This window comes from Peromyscus californicus, unplaced genomic scaffold (assembly GCF_007827085.1).
Source record: "Peromyscus californicus insignis strain IS unplaced genomic scaffold, ASM782708v3 Scaffold_12__1_contigs__length_115047231, whole genome shotgun sequence".
Classification (NCBI taxonomy): Eukaryota; Metazoa; Chordata; class Mammalia; order Rodentia; family Cricetidae; genus Peromyscus; species Peromyscus californicus.
This window is the reverse complement of record NW_026294413.1, coordinates 91,711,474-91,730,766: the sequence shown is the minus strand read 5'-3', so window position 1 is coordinate 91,730,766 and position 19,293 is coordinate 91,711,474. Positions and strand designations below refer to the sequence as shown.

General features: G+C 49.2%; 1 protein-coding gene and 1 pseudogene across 1 annotated transcript in view; one reads left to right on the top strand and one right to left on the bottom strand.

Annotated features, from left to right (window-relative positions):
• Galnt15 (polypeptide N-acetylgalactosaminyltransferase 15) overlaps positions 1-16,289 on the bottom strand; it is a 39,263-nt gene extending 22,974 nt beyond the window's left edge. Inside the window, exon 1 of the mRNA XM_052733877.1 lies at positions 15,069-16,289. Within this exon, the coding sequence (XP_052589837.1) occupies positions 15,069-15,706 (638 nt within the window). The 5' untranslated portion in view covers positions 15,707-16,289. The remainder of the gene's footprint in view (positions 1-15,068) is intronic.
• On the top strand, positions 4,780-8,313 carry LOC128107801 (low molecular weight phosphotyrosine protein phosphatase-like; annotated as a pseudogene).
• Positions 16,290-19,293: the final 3,004 nt, after the last annotated feature.

The window sequence follows — 19,293 nt, the reverse complement described above, 5'->3', positions numbered from 1 at the left end:
TCTGGCCCTGGCCCTGTCAGAGGGACACAGTCCCCCAGTCCTGCTGAGCATCCTCTGCCTGGTCCCTTCCTCATCAGGGCAGAGGCTTTTAGTGGGCAGGGAAGGAGTGGTGACCAGTAGAGAGACATGGGCCCTAGGAAAGTGCTTCAGACCTCATATGCCTGCATGGGAGTGGGGGTGGGGTGAGATGGTCTAACAGGTAAGGGCTAGCCTTGCCTAAGCCTGAGGACTCAAGTTTGATCAGGACCGGAGTTTGATCCCCGAGATCTACATGGGGGAAGGAGAGAACTGACTCCTCACATTGTCTTCTGCCTTCCACATGTGTTTGGGCACACCCCCTGCCCCACCGTAAATAAAAAGTGTAATTAAAAGATAAAACCAAGAGACAATTTGTTAGTTAATGAATTTCTTTCCACAAAGTTTTCTAAGCCTCTTACAAGAAATATATACAACAGGACTGGAGATGTATCTCAGTTTAGGGTTCTTGTCTGGTGTGTGCAAGGCCCTGAATTCCAACCCCAGGACTGAAAACAAAGTGCAATGAAATGGCGTTAAGACACAGGGGAAAAGCCAGGGAAACAGAAGAATGTATATTCATAAGCCATAAGGTTTTCTAGAATGACTGTGAAGCTTGATTTAGAGATTCCTGACAGCCAAGATTAAAAAAAAAAAAAAAAAAGGCTGATGCTTAATGGAATGATAACTATCTGAGAAATCACAGATCTGGTTTAGTTTATATTTTTTTTATTTTGTGATAATTTAAGACTCCCAAGAAGTTGTAAGCATATTACAGATAAGTCTGGTATGAAAAAGAAATACATGAGCATAAATTATCAGTTTTGTAAGTTTTTGATGCTCTATCATCAGTTTTGAAGTCATCCCCAAGATAAACAAAATAATCCTCAAGATAAACAAAATAATGCTAAAATAACATATGCAGAGGGAACTGCCTTCCCTATAAGGTTTTGGGAGTCATTTCTATAGCTGATAAGTGACAGGGCTCCAGGACATAGCCACAGAGGTAGCAGCCCGCTAGGGGTAGGATTGAGGGCTATACATTGTTTGCTAGTCAGTACCATGTGAGAAGTCAGCGCTGTGTGGGATTCATGGACCAGGCTGTTCCGGCCCCCATGCCTTTCCAGCTGTGATAGACTTAATCCCACGAATCGTGAGCCAAAATAAACTCAGATATGTTCCTCTTCCTTATAGTGCTTCTGTTAGATATTCAGTCATAGAGATGAGAAAAGTAACCACTGTATCCAGTATGTGTAGGGTTTTACAGTGTGTGTGTGTGTGTGTGTGTGTGTGTGTGTGTGTGTGTGTGTGTGTCTGTGTGCATGCGCACGGCGTGTATTTGTGGAGGTCAGAGAACAACTTGCTGGAGAGAGTTCTCTCCTTCTACCATGTGGGTTCCAGGGACTGAACGTGGCAGCAAGTGTCCTTAGCTGCTACACCATTTTGCTGGCCTTGCTCAATACTTGGAAGTATCAGTTTCCCCATTTTAAAAATTAGGAGTATTTTCTTCTCTTTGAGGCTAGTGTGAAAAATATGAGCACGAATGCTCTATCATCAGTTTTGTAAGCCACTGTTTATGTATGTGTTTATTATTTAATTTGTCAGTGTTGCATCGAGCTCACTTACTCAGGTAAGTGCTCTTCCACTGGAGCTACATCTCTAGCCCTCATCTATTTATTTATTTGTTTGTTTGTTTGTTTATTAAGATAGGGCTTACTATGCAGCTTAGGCTAGTCTTGAAGCCCCAGTCCTCTTGCCTCAGCCTCCCCAGAGGTAGGATCCCAGTGTGGATCACCATGGTTGTTGAATACTGCTGTGCTTGGGTTTTTGTTGTTGTTGTTGTTTTATTTGTTTTTTGTTTTTTGGGGTTTTTTTTTGGCTATCCTGGAACTCATTCTGTAGACCAGGCTGGCCTTGAACTGAAATCCACCTGCCTCTGCCTCCCAAGTGCTGGGATTAAAGGTGTGTGTCACCACCACCCGACCAAATACTGCTATTTTACCCAGTGCTCTGCAGCATGGACACTCACTGACTACTTCCATGTTGGCTTTCTCTTCTCCTCATGACGGGAATGCCCACAGATGTCACTCCAGAACTTTTGGGAGGAACAAGTCCTGTAAGTGCTTAGCATCAAGCCAGGCGCTCCGTAGAGACCCCTTTGGAGAAGGCAGCCTTTCAGTTCTAGCCTCTTTTAGACAACTGTTGCTGTGGATTCCACAGTTGTGAGCTATGAGAGAGCTGGACTGTGAGGCCTCTGACTTCTCTTTGCCCTCCCAGGACATTCTCTGTAGCACAGAAGTCTCTGTCACTCACCAGCTCTGCAGATGACCTGGACTTGTCACTTATTTTAGATTCTGATGGTCTCCTAATGGGGACAACACCCACTTACAAAGGTCACAAAGCCCTAGGAAGAACATTGTTTGCTGCCATTCATCATCTCTAGACACGCTCAACTGTAAGAGGTATCATGAAGGCCCTTTCGGTCTTGAAATGTACTGTTCTTGATCCTTGTTCTGTTTTGTTGTTGTTTTGAGACAGGGTCTAACTGTCCTCGAACTCACTCTGTAGACCAGGCTGGCCTGGAACTCACAGAGATCCACATGCCTCTGCCTCCCAAGTGCCAGGATTAAAGGTGTGTGCCACCACCACCTGGCTTTTGTTCTTGATTTTTTAGGGTTCCTTTCCATCAGGTGGACAATCCGAGGAGCAGCAATTTCAACATCAAATTTGATGACCAGGTGTAAGTGTGTTTTCCCTTCACACTGAGAGAAATGGGGAGGAGATGGATGGGCAGTATGAGTGGCTATACCATACAGGCTGACAAGGGTTCTGTGGGTTTGATGGGCAAAGAGTGTAGGACCCCACACAGCCAGGAGGGTCTCCTGCAGCAGTGTGGAGAGGACCTACCTCCTCTCCCAGGGAGAAGCCCTCACAGCTTTCAGGATTCACACAGGCCATGTGGACCACCTCCTCAGGCAATAGGAAGCCAGAAGACCACCATGGAATGTCTGAGTGTATTGGGAATGGCCAGCAGAACTCTGAGTGGCTCTGCCTATGGTGTGTGCGCAGGTCCGGCACCCTCAACACACCTCTTCAGTGCAGTGAAGTTTGAGTGGGTTTATGGGCCTCTGTGGTCCTAGAGACGGGCTCCATCCACAAGTGGGCATCGAGAGGAGCCCTCACTATGCCCATGACTGGCAGTGCAGTAGAAATAGTGTGACATACCCTGAAGCCAGCCAGACAACACTTTCATTCACCTTGCTCCAAGGCTCTTGGCTGAGGGCATCTTAGGAGTTTACTCCAGTACAGCGAGCAGAGGAGACCAAGACAAACCCTGGACCGTCGCTTCTGAGATTTGGGTAAGTGACATGAAATCTCTGAGGAACGCCCTTCCTTCAATAGTTTCTAAGTCAGCTGTTACTTTTTAGTAATTCATCCCCCACCTCTCTTTTTAACAATTCTTTTGATTCATTAGTTCTTTCTGAGTGTGCCATATACATAACCTCAACTTCCTCATCTGTGAAATGGGGATATGGGAAGGAGCCAGTGGATCACAAATATAAGTGCCTAGTTCATAATAGCTCAGAAAATGCTCATTTCCTGCAAGTCTCTCAAGGGTCTGGATACTTCTCTAGGCTCATCTCCTCTGCCCAGTGAGGATACTAGAACTCCATTAGAGGGCTGTGAGAAACGTTTAAACAAAGAGACCACTCTGTGCTTTGTCTAGAGCTTTTGCCAACCAGCTGGGCATCACCTAAGTTCGTCACCCAGGTAACTGTACCGGCTGTGCTCTGCTCCCTCTGAGTCTTGCAACACAGCAGAAGGACAGATGTGGTGTTCTGGAAATAACCACAGGCGTTTCCCTGTGCCCTATCCATTCAGTCCTAGTCCCCACCACTGGGCTGCTGACTGCCCAACACTAGCAGGTGCTGTGCCCAGAGAATACGGAACCTTAAGACACCCCCCCCCCCCAAGTTCTCTAAAAACCAGTGTCTTTAAAAAAGTCCTAGAGCTTATTTAGGCCAACTGCCCCTAGGTGCTCTAACACCTGTCCATGGGCTAACAGCCAGAGCAACAATGACCCAGATCCTATTTCCCTACCCCCAAAGGGGCTGCTGTTAACCAGAAGAAATCCATCCCACTCTTCCCAGACCTCCGTGATTTTCAGAAAATGTCAGATGCACAAATTGTTTCTGTGTCTCTCCTGAGTCTTAGAGACTGAGTGTGCAGACAGTCAGGTGTGGTATTGCACAGCTGTAATCCTCCCTCCTGGGAGGCTGAGCCGAGAGGATCATGAGTTAATTGCCAGTGTGTTACACACACACACACACACACACACACACACACACACACACACACACACACGATCTCGTGTGACCAAATAAGCCCTTCTCTGTCGGGATGTGACCCATAGCCACCATTCTGTGACATCTGAGTTACCCAGTTGTTCTAACCATCCTGGCTTGAGAGGAGAATTTTTCATGTGTGGGCAATGTTCTGCCCTTGACACCTCTTTCCTCGAGGAGTTGGGGTGTTTGTCCCAGTGGCCTCAGCCCTAGGAGTGGAGGGCGACATCTCCAGAGCTATGCACTGCACAGTCTTTCAGAACTCCCCAGCAGGCCCGAACCCCGGCTGCCCCAGAGGCAGTCACCTGGAAGACACGGCTTGCCCTGGCAGCCTTCTCTGCTCAGCACCTCATCCCAAGCTCTGCCACGGCTTCCCAGGACCCTCACCAAAACATCCTGTGTCGGGTCTGCTAACGCCATGGAGCTTATATCCAATCACACAGAAAACCAAACCGTATGCAAGAGCTATACAAGCGCCAAAGGAGACCGAGGGGGGTGGGTGTGAAGAGTGGAGAGGATGGTTCAGACAGGATGAAGCAGAGCAGGTCCTTCCCAGCAGGTGCCGCACCTCTGGAAAGGACCAGGCAGGGGAAGGGACTCGTGGACCTGGAACTGAGGAAACATATCCCAAAATACAAACTTCATCTATATTTAACTTACCTTACCAAACAAGTACAATAACAACAATTTTGTATTTTGAGATGCATCTTTTCTGAGTCATTTTCAAACCAATTGAACTAATAAGGCCATTGAACAACAGATTGATCCTGCAAGAGATCCCGGGCCGGTCGGTCACTTTGCCTCCTGAAACACCTGTGTGGAATGTGACACAAGTCATTCTTGCCATGTCAGTGGCTCAGCCTTCTTCAGTTTGTTAGTGAGGGAGTAAGTTGCAAAGACCTTGGGATTTTGAAGGTGACCAGGTCCTCATGCTGAGGCCTTGAAAAACATGTGTACTGTTATTATTAAATGGTGGGACTTTCAAATTTCCATCCACTATCTGGCAATTATCTTACTAACTCAATTTTTAAGTGTCCACCCGCTGTTAACACTGGTACACCTTCTGAGTGGAGCACTCGGAGAGCCTAAACAGAGGACTTTGAACTCGAGCTGTCTCAGGTTTGGAGCCTGCCTTTGCTACTGACATCACCAATTAGCCAGCCCAGGGACACTGCCTTTCTCCAGGTCAGGAGTGTGGCCTTGCCAAGGAGCATTTCAGCGCATGCTCGCTGTCTGTATCACACTCTAAGATCTAAGGACCAGATTCTGGTGCATTCCTCCTCTCCCTGCTGCTCCAAGTCCCCCGTGAACTTGGCAAACACATTTGGATGGTGGTTCTGAAGAGTCTGAGTCACTGCATTGTACCAGATGGCCTGGCTGGAGCACTAGCCTCCTCCCACCCACATCGCCTGGCCGGGGTAGAAAGCTTTCTGTCAGTTTCCTAAAGCTGTGTTGGCATTACTGATTGATTCCCTGCTCCCACTGCAGCAGTGGAAGTCCACATTAGGTGGCCTTCCATATTTCAGCTCTCATCTCCCCAACCCCCTGTTGCTAGTCTGTGTCCTTCAGTGTATGAAGAACTCTTTGGCGGTAGGGCTAGGGCTGGTCCTGCTCCTCTTCTTACTTGTAATAGCTATTAAATAATGTATTTTCAGGGGGGCTGGAGAAATGGCTCTGCACATAAGAGCACTTGTGATTGCAGAAGACCCGGGTTTGGTTCCCAGCACCCACATATGAGGTGCTATATTGTGTACCCTAATAAAACTTGCCTGAAGATCAGAGGACAGAACAAGCCACTAGATGAAACATAGAGGCCAGGCAGTGGTGGCACACGCATTTAACCCTAGCACCGTCTGGATCTCTGTGATTTCGAAGCCACCTAGACTACATGAGATTGATTCAGTCTAGGAGAGAAACAGCCAGGCAGTGGTGGCACACATCTTTAATCCCAGTTCTTGGGAGTCATATGCCTTTAATCCCAGCACTTGAGATCTCTTTCCTTTGCTACCAATATTAGGGAAGCACACACCATTAATCCCAGCACTAGGAAGGAAGTGGAATGGCTGGGTGGAGAAAGGCATGTAAGATGTGAGGAGACAGGAACTAGACCCTTTCAGCTGGGGACTCAAGGGCTTTCAGTCAGAGGATTCACAGAGATAGGATCTTGTCTTCCATTGGGACTGAGGATTTGGTTGATAAAAAGTTTCTTTAGTGGCTTGTTCCTTTGTCTCTCTGATCTTTCAGCATTTACCCTAATATCTGGCTCCAGCCCCAGGGGATCTGATGCCCACTTCTGGCCTCTTCAGGCATATATCAGGCACTTATATGGTGCACATACATGCACATAGGCAAACACAGACATAAAATAAATAAATCTAAAAAATGGAATTGTTCAAAGAGTGAAGGAAGACTCTGTTCTTGTTCTCAAGGAGTATACAGTGTAAACTGACAGGCGTTAATATCAAAAAGCAACTCCAGTATCATGAAAAAAAAATCCTAACATTGTACCTTGCCTGTGGGTAATTGCTGGGACTAGCAACTCTCAGGCAAGGCCTGGGGATGCTAGGACCAATACATGGATGGAGAGAAACTCTTAGGAGAGTGGACCAGATGCTCACAGATGGTCACATGGAAAAGGCAGTCTATGGAGTAAGCTGCCTCTGCCTCCTGCCATTTCCTACCAGGGCACACACTCTCTGAGGCAGTAGCACCCTTTCCCAGGGACTCCACGGTGTCCCTTGTCACCTCTGACCCTGGCTCCTTGCTCTGGATCACAGATGGGCACCAAATGGGAGTCATGGGTCTGAACCCTGATCAGAGACCCAAGAAGTGTCCTAAAGCAACAGCTCTATCTGCCAGGGCCAGCCTTCCCTGGCCAGACAAACCTTCCAGAATGTTTATCCAAAGAGTTTGCTCTTCCGAAGTTCAGAGAAAACCAGTCTCAAGAGGAGGCCTCTGAAGAGGCAGAACACCCTGGGAGAGCTAGTTCAGAGCACTCTGATGTCACTGGGCACCACAATCAATGGGATCTTGTTAAATGTAGGGGCACATCTGCATGGGCCCCTGAAGCCTTGCATTTAAAGCAAACTCCTGAGAGACATGGAAGCCCTGGGCCACAGCTGTAATTGCCCATAGCAGGACAGTAGCAGGCAAAGTGACAGGACAGAGGAGTTGGACAGGAGTCAGAATGCCTGTTTCTGGGGTGTCAGGGAAGCCAGAGACTTGGCAATAGGATGAAGTCTCTAATATGTCCCTGTTCTCCAGTCTTGTCCATCCCTCATGTCCTCACTGTAGACTAACCTAAGGCCACTCCCTTAAGTAAGGTGAACATCTCTGTCTTTATACCTAAGAGGACCTTGTAAATGCTCTTGGCTGCTCACATATTAGAGTCACTCAGAGGGTGAGTTTCAGCTAGTCCTACTCATCAGGGTTTCACACATTAAAAAAAGTTGTATGTCCTGCCGAGGACACTGGGCACCAGGGTTGGGTCCAAGTCAGTGCTGTTCATGTGCCTCGGTGACATTTGGTGGTTGCCCATTGCAGAGGCAGTTTTCAGAAAACTAGTAACTGATGGAAATGTTTCAGATAATTGGAGCATAGACAATGCAGCTACATCTACCTACGAAGCAGGAACCCCCTGATTATCGAGGGCAGAGCTGTGTGAGAAAACATGGACCCCAGTGAACCACGTTGCATGGCAGATTATGAGAGAAGACTTTGCCACATCTGATTATTATATGTTATGTATGGATGAAAACAATCCAAGAGATCTGAACAGAAAAAGTAATCAAGTTAAAAACGGGAGAGCTAACATTGAGCTACTTGGGAGCGATGAGCCACAGAAACAGCTCATTTTTGAAGATCCCTGTGATGGCAATGACTGACTTCTGAGCTGGTGTACCAGCAATGCTTCAGGCCCTGCAAACCTTCCTGTGGAAGACTCACTCACTAGCTGGTCCCGCCCTCCACCATTGGCAGCTCACTCGCCATGCCCAAGGGTGGTGGCAGTCCTTGGCCCACGCCCCACCTGTCTTTTCAGCTGACTTACCGTATATCTTTAAAACAATGGTAGGTGGAAGTTAGGTGTACGTTCAGAAGGATAAAAGTATTTGAGTAAGACAGTGTGAGGTGTGGCTAAGCATTCTTAGACTAATTAGACCTCTCACTTTGCCCTAATTACAAAATAGTGGAACAGGCAAACATGGAGTAAGATAGAACCCAATAAAGCAAGATTGATCTACAGAGCCCAGATAGCCTGTGAGCACAGGAAGACCCGGAGAGTCTGGTCTAACTAGAGTGTGTGCATGACCAGCAGCGAGTGGGGCCCTCTGCTTGCCTCATGCCTTCTAACCTAGGCTCTTCTTGTGACAATAACTTCATTCCTAGCATCCTCCCTTTAACACCCCGAGAATACACATTTAAATATACTTTCATCAGCATTTTAAAAAGCTGCAGGCAAGCATAGGCAATTTTAGTGCATTTTCAGAAAAGTGACCTCAAATCATATGGATATATGTCAGGAAAGACTGTGAATTAAACTGAGGAGTTATCAAATACAACTGAGACAGAAGTCTGGTACTTATCTGCTTTCTTACTGACAAATGAAAAAAATTCTAAAAGAGTGTGTGTGTGTGTGTGTGTGTCTGTATGTGTGCGCGCGCACACATACAGATACCTACAGAGGTCAGAATAGGCATTGGCTCCTCTGGAGATGGATTTATAGGCAGCTGTGGACTACATGGCCTGGGTGCTGGGAACCAAACTCAGGTTGTCTGCAAGAACAGTGCAGACTTAACCTCTGAGCCATCTCTCCGGCCCTCACATCCCTGCCCCCAGTACTGGGGGTTGATTCTTGGACCATGCATGGGCTAGGCAAGTACCCTTCCACTGAGCTATGTCCCGAGCATCAAACTTTAACATGAGTACAAGCACCCCAGAAATCATGTTAAAGTAGAGATTTTCATCCCACTGGTCTGAGTGGGGCCCCGGAGTCTGCAGGATTGATGCCGCAGGTCTAGGGACCCGTCTAGGAGTAGCACCAGGTAACTAACACTGGTGTAAACCTCCTCCTTAGAAACTAAAGGGAACATAGCCTTGTGGTGGTGGCACACACCTTTAACCCCAGCACTCGGGAGGCAGAGGCAGGTGGATCTCTGAGTTTGAGGCCAGCCTGGGCTACAGAGTGAGTTCCAGGACAGCCAGGGCTACACAGAGAAACACTGTCTCAGAGACAAAACAAAACAAAACAAAACAAAAACAAGCAAAAAATAACAATAAAAAAAAAAAGAAATGAAAGGGAACAATGTGCAGACTGACCTCCTCTCCTCAGATCCCCGAGGCCAGCTGGACACTGTGACAGCACAGAGCAAGCCCCTCTCACACCGGCACCAAGTACTTTGGAACCGTGGCTTATATGGAGATGTTTCTGCCATATGGCAGGGGAGGGATCAGAGGAGGCACTGTCCCCCACAGCCACACCACGTGGGCCTCAAGGGCTAGAAGCACGGTGCTTGTGGATTGCCTTCACGACGTGGCCAGCTAGGCCAAGGTACAGAGATTTGCTGATGATGTTGGGTTTTGTCCCTCTGTTTCAGTGGGAATGGGGAAGCTGAGTCCCTGCCTAGTCCTGTTTTCCCCCTCTCTCTGCTTCTCAGATTGCTTTCTGACTGACTGATGCTGTGTCAGCCATAGCTCCTTCTCCGCTTACAGGTCAGGCTGTTGAACTCACAAGATGGGCCAGGAGTCATCCCGTGACTCACTCACTGCCTGCCATGCCCCGGGCATCACAGGGGACTGAATGAACCCTGTCAGTTGTACTGCTTTCTGCTCCACAACACAGCTACCAGCAAAATGCTTCCCCTCCCTGCTCTGATCCTGGCTCGGGCAAAGGGACTCCTCCTCAGCCCCCCACTGGCTTTCAAAGCTAGGGAACACCAGTGCGATGAAGCCCTGGTTTCAGCCTGGCTGCGTGTTAGAGCCACCTCCCTTGGATGGATCAAATATGAGGTCGGCACCGAGTCCAATGTCTGTGTTCTAACACATGTGGTGGGTGAGCCAGCCATGCACATAGTTGGGACTCGGTGGTGTGACCCCTGGCTGCTGAAAGTAGGGCCCGTGGACCATTGGAGTTTAGCATCTCAGGCTGCAGCCCCGACCTCCTGAATCCAGCTCTGCCTGTCAACACACTGCTGTATGTTCACAGACGTGTTAAAGTTCAAGGATCCCTGCTCTGGCTGACCTGGCCCAGAGAGCTGACCTTGAACAGAGTTCCCATAGCATCTCAGAGCAGCCGCAGTGCCCAGGAGCCCATGGAGGATGCCTGAACCTGTATTTCAACAAGTCTTCTGGGTGCCTGGAGGGCAGCACAAGTGTTAAACCAGAGCAGCAGAGCCCCTGGCCTGGACTCTGACATTCAAAACACTCCCTCCCTGGGGGCCTCTTTGATTTTGTCCCCCACCCCACCTTGTCCACACTGGAGGCCAGGGCAATCAAAGAGGCATGGGGGCAGGGGAACTGGGAGAGCTTTGCAAACTGTCAGTGCTGTGGGACACTGGTGAGCAGGACATTCGTGACCCTTGGCCCCTCGGTGACAGCAGCTTCAGGGCCTAGCTAACCCCTTGCCTCAGCTCCTGACTCCCATCAAGGATCTTTCTCTTTATTTTGTCTGTGTATTCTGATTTGTGTGTGTGTGTCCCCTCCCCATAGTTCAGTCATCACAGTGAGTTTGAACTGTCCTATGAAGCATGGCAGTGTGTACAGTTTACACCTCCACCATGGATGGTGTCTTGGGGGCCTCTGTGTCTGGCTTCTCCCCTAAGCAAGGTAGTCACAAGGGCTCCTTGAAAATGGATGTGTCTTCAGAGCAGCTGGAGTGCCCAGGAGCCATGGAGAATGTCTGAATCTGTAACTTCAACAAATCTTCTAGGTGACTGGATGGCACCATCAATATTAAGTATTAAGCCAGGTGGGCATTTTGTAGGTTGTATCCAGCCCTCTGGTGTCCTAGGATGAGATGCTGGGCAGCTTCAGCTCCTAGGTAATACTGTGGATGCTGTGGTAGTCATCCACCTATGGGCACTCAGGGGCCGTGGGAGGTGGCTGGCTTTAAGATTGGCAAACTTAAATGCTTGCAGCCTAGGTGACTTGCCCAGGTCTGGTCTGGAAATTGCCAGACTCAGAGTCTATCATGATGGTTAAGAGCTTGACTTTGGCGTCGAACAGACTGTCAGGTCACATGGCACCGATCTACTCACCTCTCTACATCTTGATCTTTCTCATTAGTAAAATGAAAGCCACTGCACGGATCTGTGAAGCTGATTAAGGAAGTAAACCCACTTACTGAGGTCTCTAGTGTGTACTAAGGGCTCACTAAAAGCTCACTAGAATTTTGCCTCTCTTCCGGAGACATTTGTTCTGAGGCAGGGTCTCACTGTGCAGCCCAGGCTGTCCTCAAACTCACAATGCTCCTGCCTTCGCCTCCCTTCGCCAAGTGCTGGAGGCACAGGCATGTCCCATCATGCCTGGCCCCAGAGCCTGTCTTTTGGCTCCCTTTACTCTAATATTCTACTATTTCAGTCTTGCATTATCAGCAATTCCCTTGAATGCCCCCTGTGCAAACTGACCTCCGGCCATACTCCTAGAGGAGATCTGGAACCTAGCAAGGGGACTGACAAGAGCCAGAGTGGGGTGGGGTCAGGGTGAAGGTTAGAAGAACACATCTGGGTTAGGAGTCGAGGAGCTTGCAGGAAGCTTGGAGACTGGAGGAGTGTGGGACAAAGGACACCACAGGCAGAGGTCTCCCAGCCCTGGTAGGAACGCTCAGGTCCCTACACAGCACACAGATGCTTAATATGTGGGGTTTCTTGTCTTTCCACCCGGTGGAAGGTGGAGGGGAGGAGAACACCACCACCTTGGATAGTGTATAGGGGCTGTGCCTGGCTTTGCAGGGACTCTTGAGTATCCAGGAGCCTTCAGGAAGGCTAGGAAGGCTGGGGGCCCTGAAGTCTGATTGCAGATGCGAGCTGGCAGCACTGACTGCACTCACTGGCAGGGGCCAGCAGAGGGCGATGTCTACCTCTGCATAGAGCTGGTAACTGTGAGAGCCATGGGATGGAGATCCCAACTTTATGTTTCACTTGAGGTGGAGAGGTTTCTTGACTGCCAGAGTCTCTCAGTGTTAAAACGGGGCAGGTCCCAGACAACTGAAACACACTGGTTACCATGGAGGGAAGAAACAGCCCAACGTATACGCAAGTGTACAAGCTTGCTTACATCAAACACACCTGGTATATCTGTATCTGCTTGTACCACCAACCCCTCATTCACACATGCACATCACACTACAAGCATAGCACAACATCACACTTGAACACAAGCACATGACCATTGTCATGAAACGTTTACAGCACATATGTTAAACACTTGCAACATATAACACACACATGCCCCATATATCATGAAAAATAAACAGTTTCATGACATATACATATGAATAGAGGCACAGTACATGTGCACATCACATCAAACACACACCATATACTATCGGTATATGCAATATACTCATGCATCCCATACATAGTACATCTACACCTGTGCATGGCACTCATGCCACAAAATGCACCCACTTTGTACTGTACACACAACATATCCATGCACTACATAATAAATGCATAACACATGCACATGTGTCCTACATACAGTGCACTTACAGCACATATACAACACATACAATAATTACAACTCATACAATATATATCCTGGCACTGCACCCACAAAGGCATGTAATACATATGAAACAGTCACACAGCACAATACACACTACATAAACACATACAAGACAAACACACATCAAAACACACACACACACAGTTCCACATAATACAGGCTCCAATGTACAAGAGATGCACTACACATATGTATGTACTGTACACATCAGCAAATACAACATGCATATATACATTACACCATACCAATACAGCTCACACCTGTACCCCATGATGGGTGGTATGATCCACATACACAACCTGCATATACTAAACCCCAAACTACTATACACATGTGCTACACACAATACTCATCTATTTAATATACACAGCATAATGTACACTCAACACACAGTGCATATGTGCACAAACACACGTGCAGTTCACCCACAAGTGTGCATATGCAGTGTGCTCTGGAAACCAGAGTCACACACACACATTCCCAAAGCCAGAGCCAGTGTTTCTGGTTTACAGAATAAAGATGTTCACTCTTGCTCTCAGCCAATGAAAATATATGCACGGAAAGAACTGGAAAGCTGTTCCTTCATCCAAAGGTCGTTTCTGTACCGGGTAGTGTGTGCTGGATACTGAGACATGCAGGGCACAGTTGACCTTCTGCAGACTCTCGGCACAGTGGGGAAAGCCGGCACTGCCCAAATGGGCATGCTGAGGGCAGTAGTGTCTGTTCTGTGAGGAGCTGTGAGTCCAGAGGGAGCCTGAAACTGGAGTGGGGAGGTTCCTGGGCAGAACTTTTAAACCAAGGTGTGAAGTCAGCATAGCAGAGCTGGGACTATGGGCAGGCGAGTGCTCCAGGACACACAAGCTAAGGAGATCGTGCTCTCTGGTGATCAGTGGCTAAGCAGCCAGGCTGAGAGGGACCAAGGGTCCAAAGAGTCATGGTTCTGCTCTCAGCTGTCACTGCACATGTGTCCTTTTGCTTCCAGGGGTAGAAGATATGCTTGCTTTCCAGAAAGCTCAATAGGCAGGGCCCTAGACCGTTCTAGCTTTCCAGCCACATTGCTTCTGGATTTGTGGAAGCAATCTCTTGTCTGTCTCTGTGGCTGTCCATGGTGGGAGGGGACCAGGGGCTAGAGATTGAGTCACCACCTCCTTGGGCACAGATCAGCATGTCACATACACTTCCCACTCCTGGGGTGGGGCACCCGGCAAGCTGAGCTGTGGTCAGTACATGAGCTCTCGGGCATGGGAACTGTTCTTTTCTTGTTGGGACTGAGAAGGGTACTAGAGAATGGGGCTTCAGGCTCAGCTGGTGCTTACATGCCTGAACTCAAATTTCGACTTTGACCCTTATCAGCTATGTGACAGTGGGCAAGTCACAGGGCCTCTCTGTTCCTTACTTTCCACTGAACAAACCAGGCATGAAACTAACCTAGCATAAGGCAGAGGACTCCCTAGGACTTTAGAGGCTGCACATGGAAAGCTTAGATTAGAACCAGGCACACGGCGAGAAGAACATAAGTGTTTCTTGCATTTTTTCCAATGCATCTTTGATCCCAGATAAAGGCAAACACTAATAAGAAGCCAGTGTGGAAAATCAAACCTCCAGCAGGAGAACTGGAAGAAGCCTTGAAGACCTTCTGCTTCCATCTCCCTATTAAAGCCATGTGACCCAGGGGGGATTTACAGTGGGAATAGAACCCAGGACTGGGAAGAGAGTCAACAAGTGAGATTTTTCTCTCCTTCGGGACTTGTTAGCGGCAGATCTGTGGATCTGAGGCTTATGACTGAGCAGGTCTGAGATGGATTTGAGAATCTTCAATTCTAGTGTTTCATCATCAAGGATGATGGGGCCCTCGGGACAACATCTCAAGCAGCACTGTCCCAAGGATGGGAGAGGCAGACTACAGACAGTCAGCACGCCCGACTTTGCTACCACTGAATCCCACACTTAGACCAGAGAAGGGAATGCAGGGGCCTTACTTACATTGGGTGCCGCATCTCAGGCAGGACTCTCCTCAGGGGCAGGCGGGCACTGAGTGCCATGTTGAGGTCATCTGAGTTCATGCTGAGTGGGGTCAGTGCCTCTTCTGATTCCTCCCCATCCTCCTCAGACCTCCAATCCCTCTCAGGGGCTTCCTCATCCTGCCTCCTGCTCAGGTGTTTGATGAACTGGTAGCTGCCTCGTCTCCTGCCCTGGCTCTGATTCCTCCTAGCCCTGGGTGAGGCCACAGCCACCAGCAATTGATCCTCTTGCAGGGAGATAAAGGGCGGAAGACCATCCAAGAAGCTGTACTCCTCACTCTCATCCTCAGCCTCCAGAACCCATTCCTGGGAGTCCCCAAAGACCAGGGGATACCCAGTGTCAGAACTGTGTTTGCCAGTCTGGGCTGTGACAGCCTGGTGCAGGGTGGGTGGGGGAGGATGCAACATGGTCACCATCATCAGGACACATCCCAGTGTCAGGAAGAGCAGGAGGAACTGAAGCCTGCAACAGCCGTTCCTGGGCCGCTTCCTTAGGAGCATGTCGCAGCCGCTTGCCCAAAGCAACAGGTCCTGATCAGGTCTGCTTCCTCGTTGTACTCCAAGATCCTTCAAGCTTGTCATTGAACCTGGGCTGTTCATTCCAGCTGAGAGGCTTTTTGCCAGTCACCTGCTCGTTTTATCCCATCTGACATTTGCCAACAGCATTTGTAAGATCCACTTCCCTTGGAATCCGAAAACCACAGGAGCCCGGGGGCACCCCGGGTCCTCTCTGGATTTTGTTAATTGTCTTCTGAAAAGGGTCTCCAGTCAGTCGGTGGTGTTGCTTGCTCCCCTCTCACCCTGCTCTTGTCCATTCTGTTCTGGTGGCTAGTCCCATGTTTCTTCCCCTCTCTGCATGAATGGTCAGGTTCTATGGGATGTCTGGGGCGAGTTGCTGGGGATTCAGTCAAGCCAGGATGACAGACACCCTCCTTTGGACGACTTGAGTCAGGTCAGATCAACAGATGTAAAGCCGGCAGGCACTGCCCGATTTCCTTTCACACATAGCTCCAGCTCTGCACAAACCCTCTGCCAGACACAACGGGAGCCAAACATGCGTCTGGCTCCTGGTCCTAATGCCCCCACTGTTCCAGGCTTTGCACAACCACACACCATCACCCCAAGAGCCAGTTAAAAAAAACCAGCATCCTCCCAGGAGTTCAGACTTGAGCTTCATTCACAGGGAGGCATCCTCTCCCCACCCAGAGGAGCAGGAAGGAGAATTCCCTCCTGGCTCAACAGGCTGCCAAGGTGACGCAGATGCCAGGAGCCAGCTGTCTGTCAGCACCTTCGGCCTCCCACAGCAGTCCCAGCTCTGTTGCTCTTTCCTGGGGCCCACTAGCCTTCCCTTTCTAAAAGTGGGGGGCTGGGGAGCCCTTGTCAGTCCAGCTACCTGGCTCCCACAGAGCACGTGGAGGCAGAGAGGCATGCTTCAAGCTCTTTCAGTCTTCAAACTCCATTCAACTCACACATGTAATGAGCAGCCACTGTATGCCCCCAAACTGTCCCCTGGACCAGAAGTATAGCACAAAGAAAGTCAAGCTGAGACCTCATGGAGCTTATATGACAATGAGAGAGAGGAAGAGATGATTCATTAGAGTATGCAGTGGGTCAGACTTTGTCAAAGGTCAAGAAGAAAAAAAAAAGTGACATAGAGATGGGAGCTGGGAAATATGGGCTGGGGGCTGGAAATCAATCTCAAGGTGCACTCCAGTTTTCCTGGAAAAGCCAGCACCTGTGTGAGGAGAGAGCTGGGCAGAAGAAATATCAGAGGTGAGGTTCTGAAAGGAGTAGGCCTGATGTGTGGAACAGCAAAGAGCCAGTGTGGCCAGAACAGCACAGGCCAAGCCCAGCGTTGGGGGAGGAACGCGATGGGAGCAACAGGAGGCAGAGCATGATGGGAGGCGAAACAGTAAGAAGTGAGGTGGGGCATGCTGGGAAGTGGGGTACAATGGGAGGTGGAACCATACTGGGGGTGGAGCAATGGGAGATGGCCCACGATAGGAGGTGGAGCATGATGGGAGGCGAAACAGTGAGAAGTGAGGTGGGGCATGCTGGGAAGTGGGGTACAATGGGAAGTGGAACAATACTGGGGGTGGAGCAATGGGAGATGGCCCACAACAGGAGGTGGAGCATGATGGGAGGCGAAACAGTGAGAAGTGAGGTGGGGCATGCTGGGAAGTGGGGTACGATGGGAGGTGGAACAATACTGGGGGTGGAGCAATGGGAGATGGCCCACGATAGGAGGTGGAGCATGATGGGAGGTGGAGTGCTCTCAGAGGCGAGGCAAGGAGAGGGAGTATGAGGCAATGGGACTGGAGCAAAGGTGGGAGACGGGACACGGTTGTGTGACAGGCACATGTCCACTCGCCCTGCAAAAGGAACCCACGACTGGCCAAAGCAATGATTGCACCCAAGTCTGGCTTGGCAGGTCAAGGAGTCTTTACTGGGGTCACTAGCAGGAGTATGGGTCACGGATGGGGATGCTGCAGAAAGGCAGCTGCACCACCGAGAAGGCCACCCCAGCATGGATGATGGCTCACGAAAGCTGCAATGCTGAGCTCTATGCACAGCATGCAGGCAGCTTGTCGGGTCCAGCAAATCTCTGCAGCTCTACTGGCCAGTCACCTCCCCAAGAGGAGTCCTCCCGAAAGCAGGGGAGGGGCCTCTGAGAATCTCCCAGGTTTCCACTTTTCCAGACATGTGACCTTTTGCTTCCTTTCTGAATCTCTCCTTCCCCTAGGGAATGTTTCAATTCATGAGACGTGAACATGACGGTAGGTAGAGCGTCATGGAAGCTGAAGACCATGGAGGTGAGGCGGGGTGGGAAGTGGAGTGATAGGAGGTCGGTCACTACAGATGACGACAGAGAGTGGGGTGGGGAATGAGGAAGGACATCTCAATAGGGCATGGAAGAGACCTTGACTTTTCCTCTAGGAGAGACGAGAACCCTTGGAGGCCTGTGGGAAGAAGGGAGACGGTCTGACTTGGGTTTTAACTGAATCCCTCTACCTGTTGGATTGAGATGACGAAGGGTAGAGGCAGAGACACTGGTGAAGCTCAAAGTGACGTCAGCAGAGACGATGAGAACTGAACATGACAGATGGATTTTAAGAAAGAGCCTGTAGTGTGTGCTAATAAATCTGGTACGTGAGAGAGACGCGTCATGGAAGGGTTCCACGAGAAGTCAATAGACTAAAGTTGTCATCAAATGAGTGCTGAAGGCAGGGAGCAGGTGAGGGAGATGAACAGCAATGGCTTATCTGGGGATAGGTGACATTGGCAGTTTCTGGCAGATTTCTAAGGGAAGATAAAGTGTCGGTTGTGGGATGCATGCCCACTCAGTTACCTGGATGGTAGCAGAGAGGGCCAGCTCAAGTGGTGATGCCGTGTGCCCAGCCACACGGAGATGGTGATCCAGTCTGAGATCCGAGGCCACTGAGGGCGTGTCCAGACAACAGAGAGAAGGGATTGTTCCAGTTTCGTTTCTGTTGCTGTGGTAAAATACCACGATAGAACACAGCTTAGGAGGAAAAGGAGTTTATTTAAATTTATAGTCCCAGGTTACAGATCATGGTGGGGAAATCAAGGCAAGAACTTCAAATAGTCCTATCATACCACAGTCAAGTGAGAAATGAATACACACATGCTCACTTGCCTGTGCTAAACTAGATCTCTTCGTTCTTACAAAGTTCAGTACCCCTGAGTAGGGAAAGGTGCCGCCCACCACGGGTCTTCCCACATCAATGAATTAAGACAGTCTCCCCAACCATTCCCCAGGCCTACCCAACATAGACAGTCCCACACTGAGATTCTCGCTCTTCAGATAATTCCAGGTTAGGTCAAGTTGACAGTTAACATTAACTGTCACAGGGATGGAGAATACTAAGAGATCTTGGGTTCTGGGTCCAATGTGTGGTGAAGGGTAGCTGACTGTGCCATGAGCTGAATTTCTTTTCATAGATGTAGCCATGATATGGGTAAATTGCCACTGGGGTATTCTTGAAGTAAACTTTATCATTATTTTCTGTTTTGATTTTGATCTTAGGATGTTAGCTTTAAATTTTCAGGTAGAAATGTTTCTGCTTTTGACTCAATTTCTCCTCTCCAAGAGGTGCTTTGAGCCTGTGTTGACACAATACAATATGGCAGAAGAGAACCGCACACTTCCTGGATGAGGCACAAGA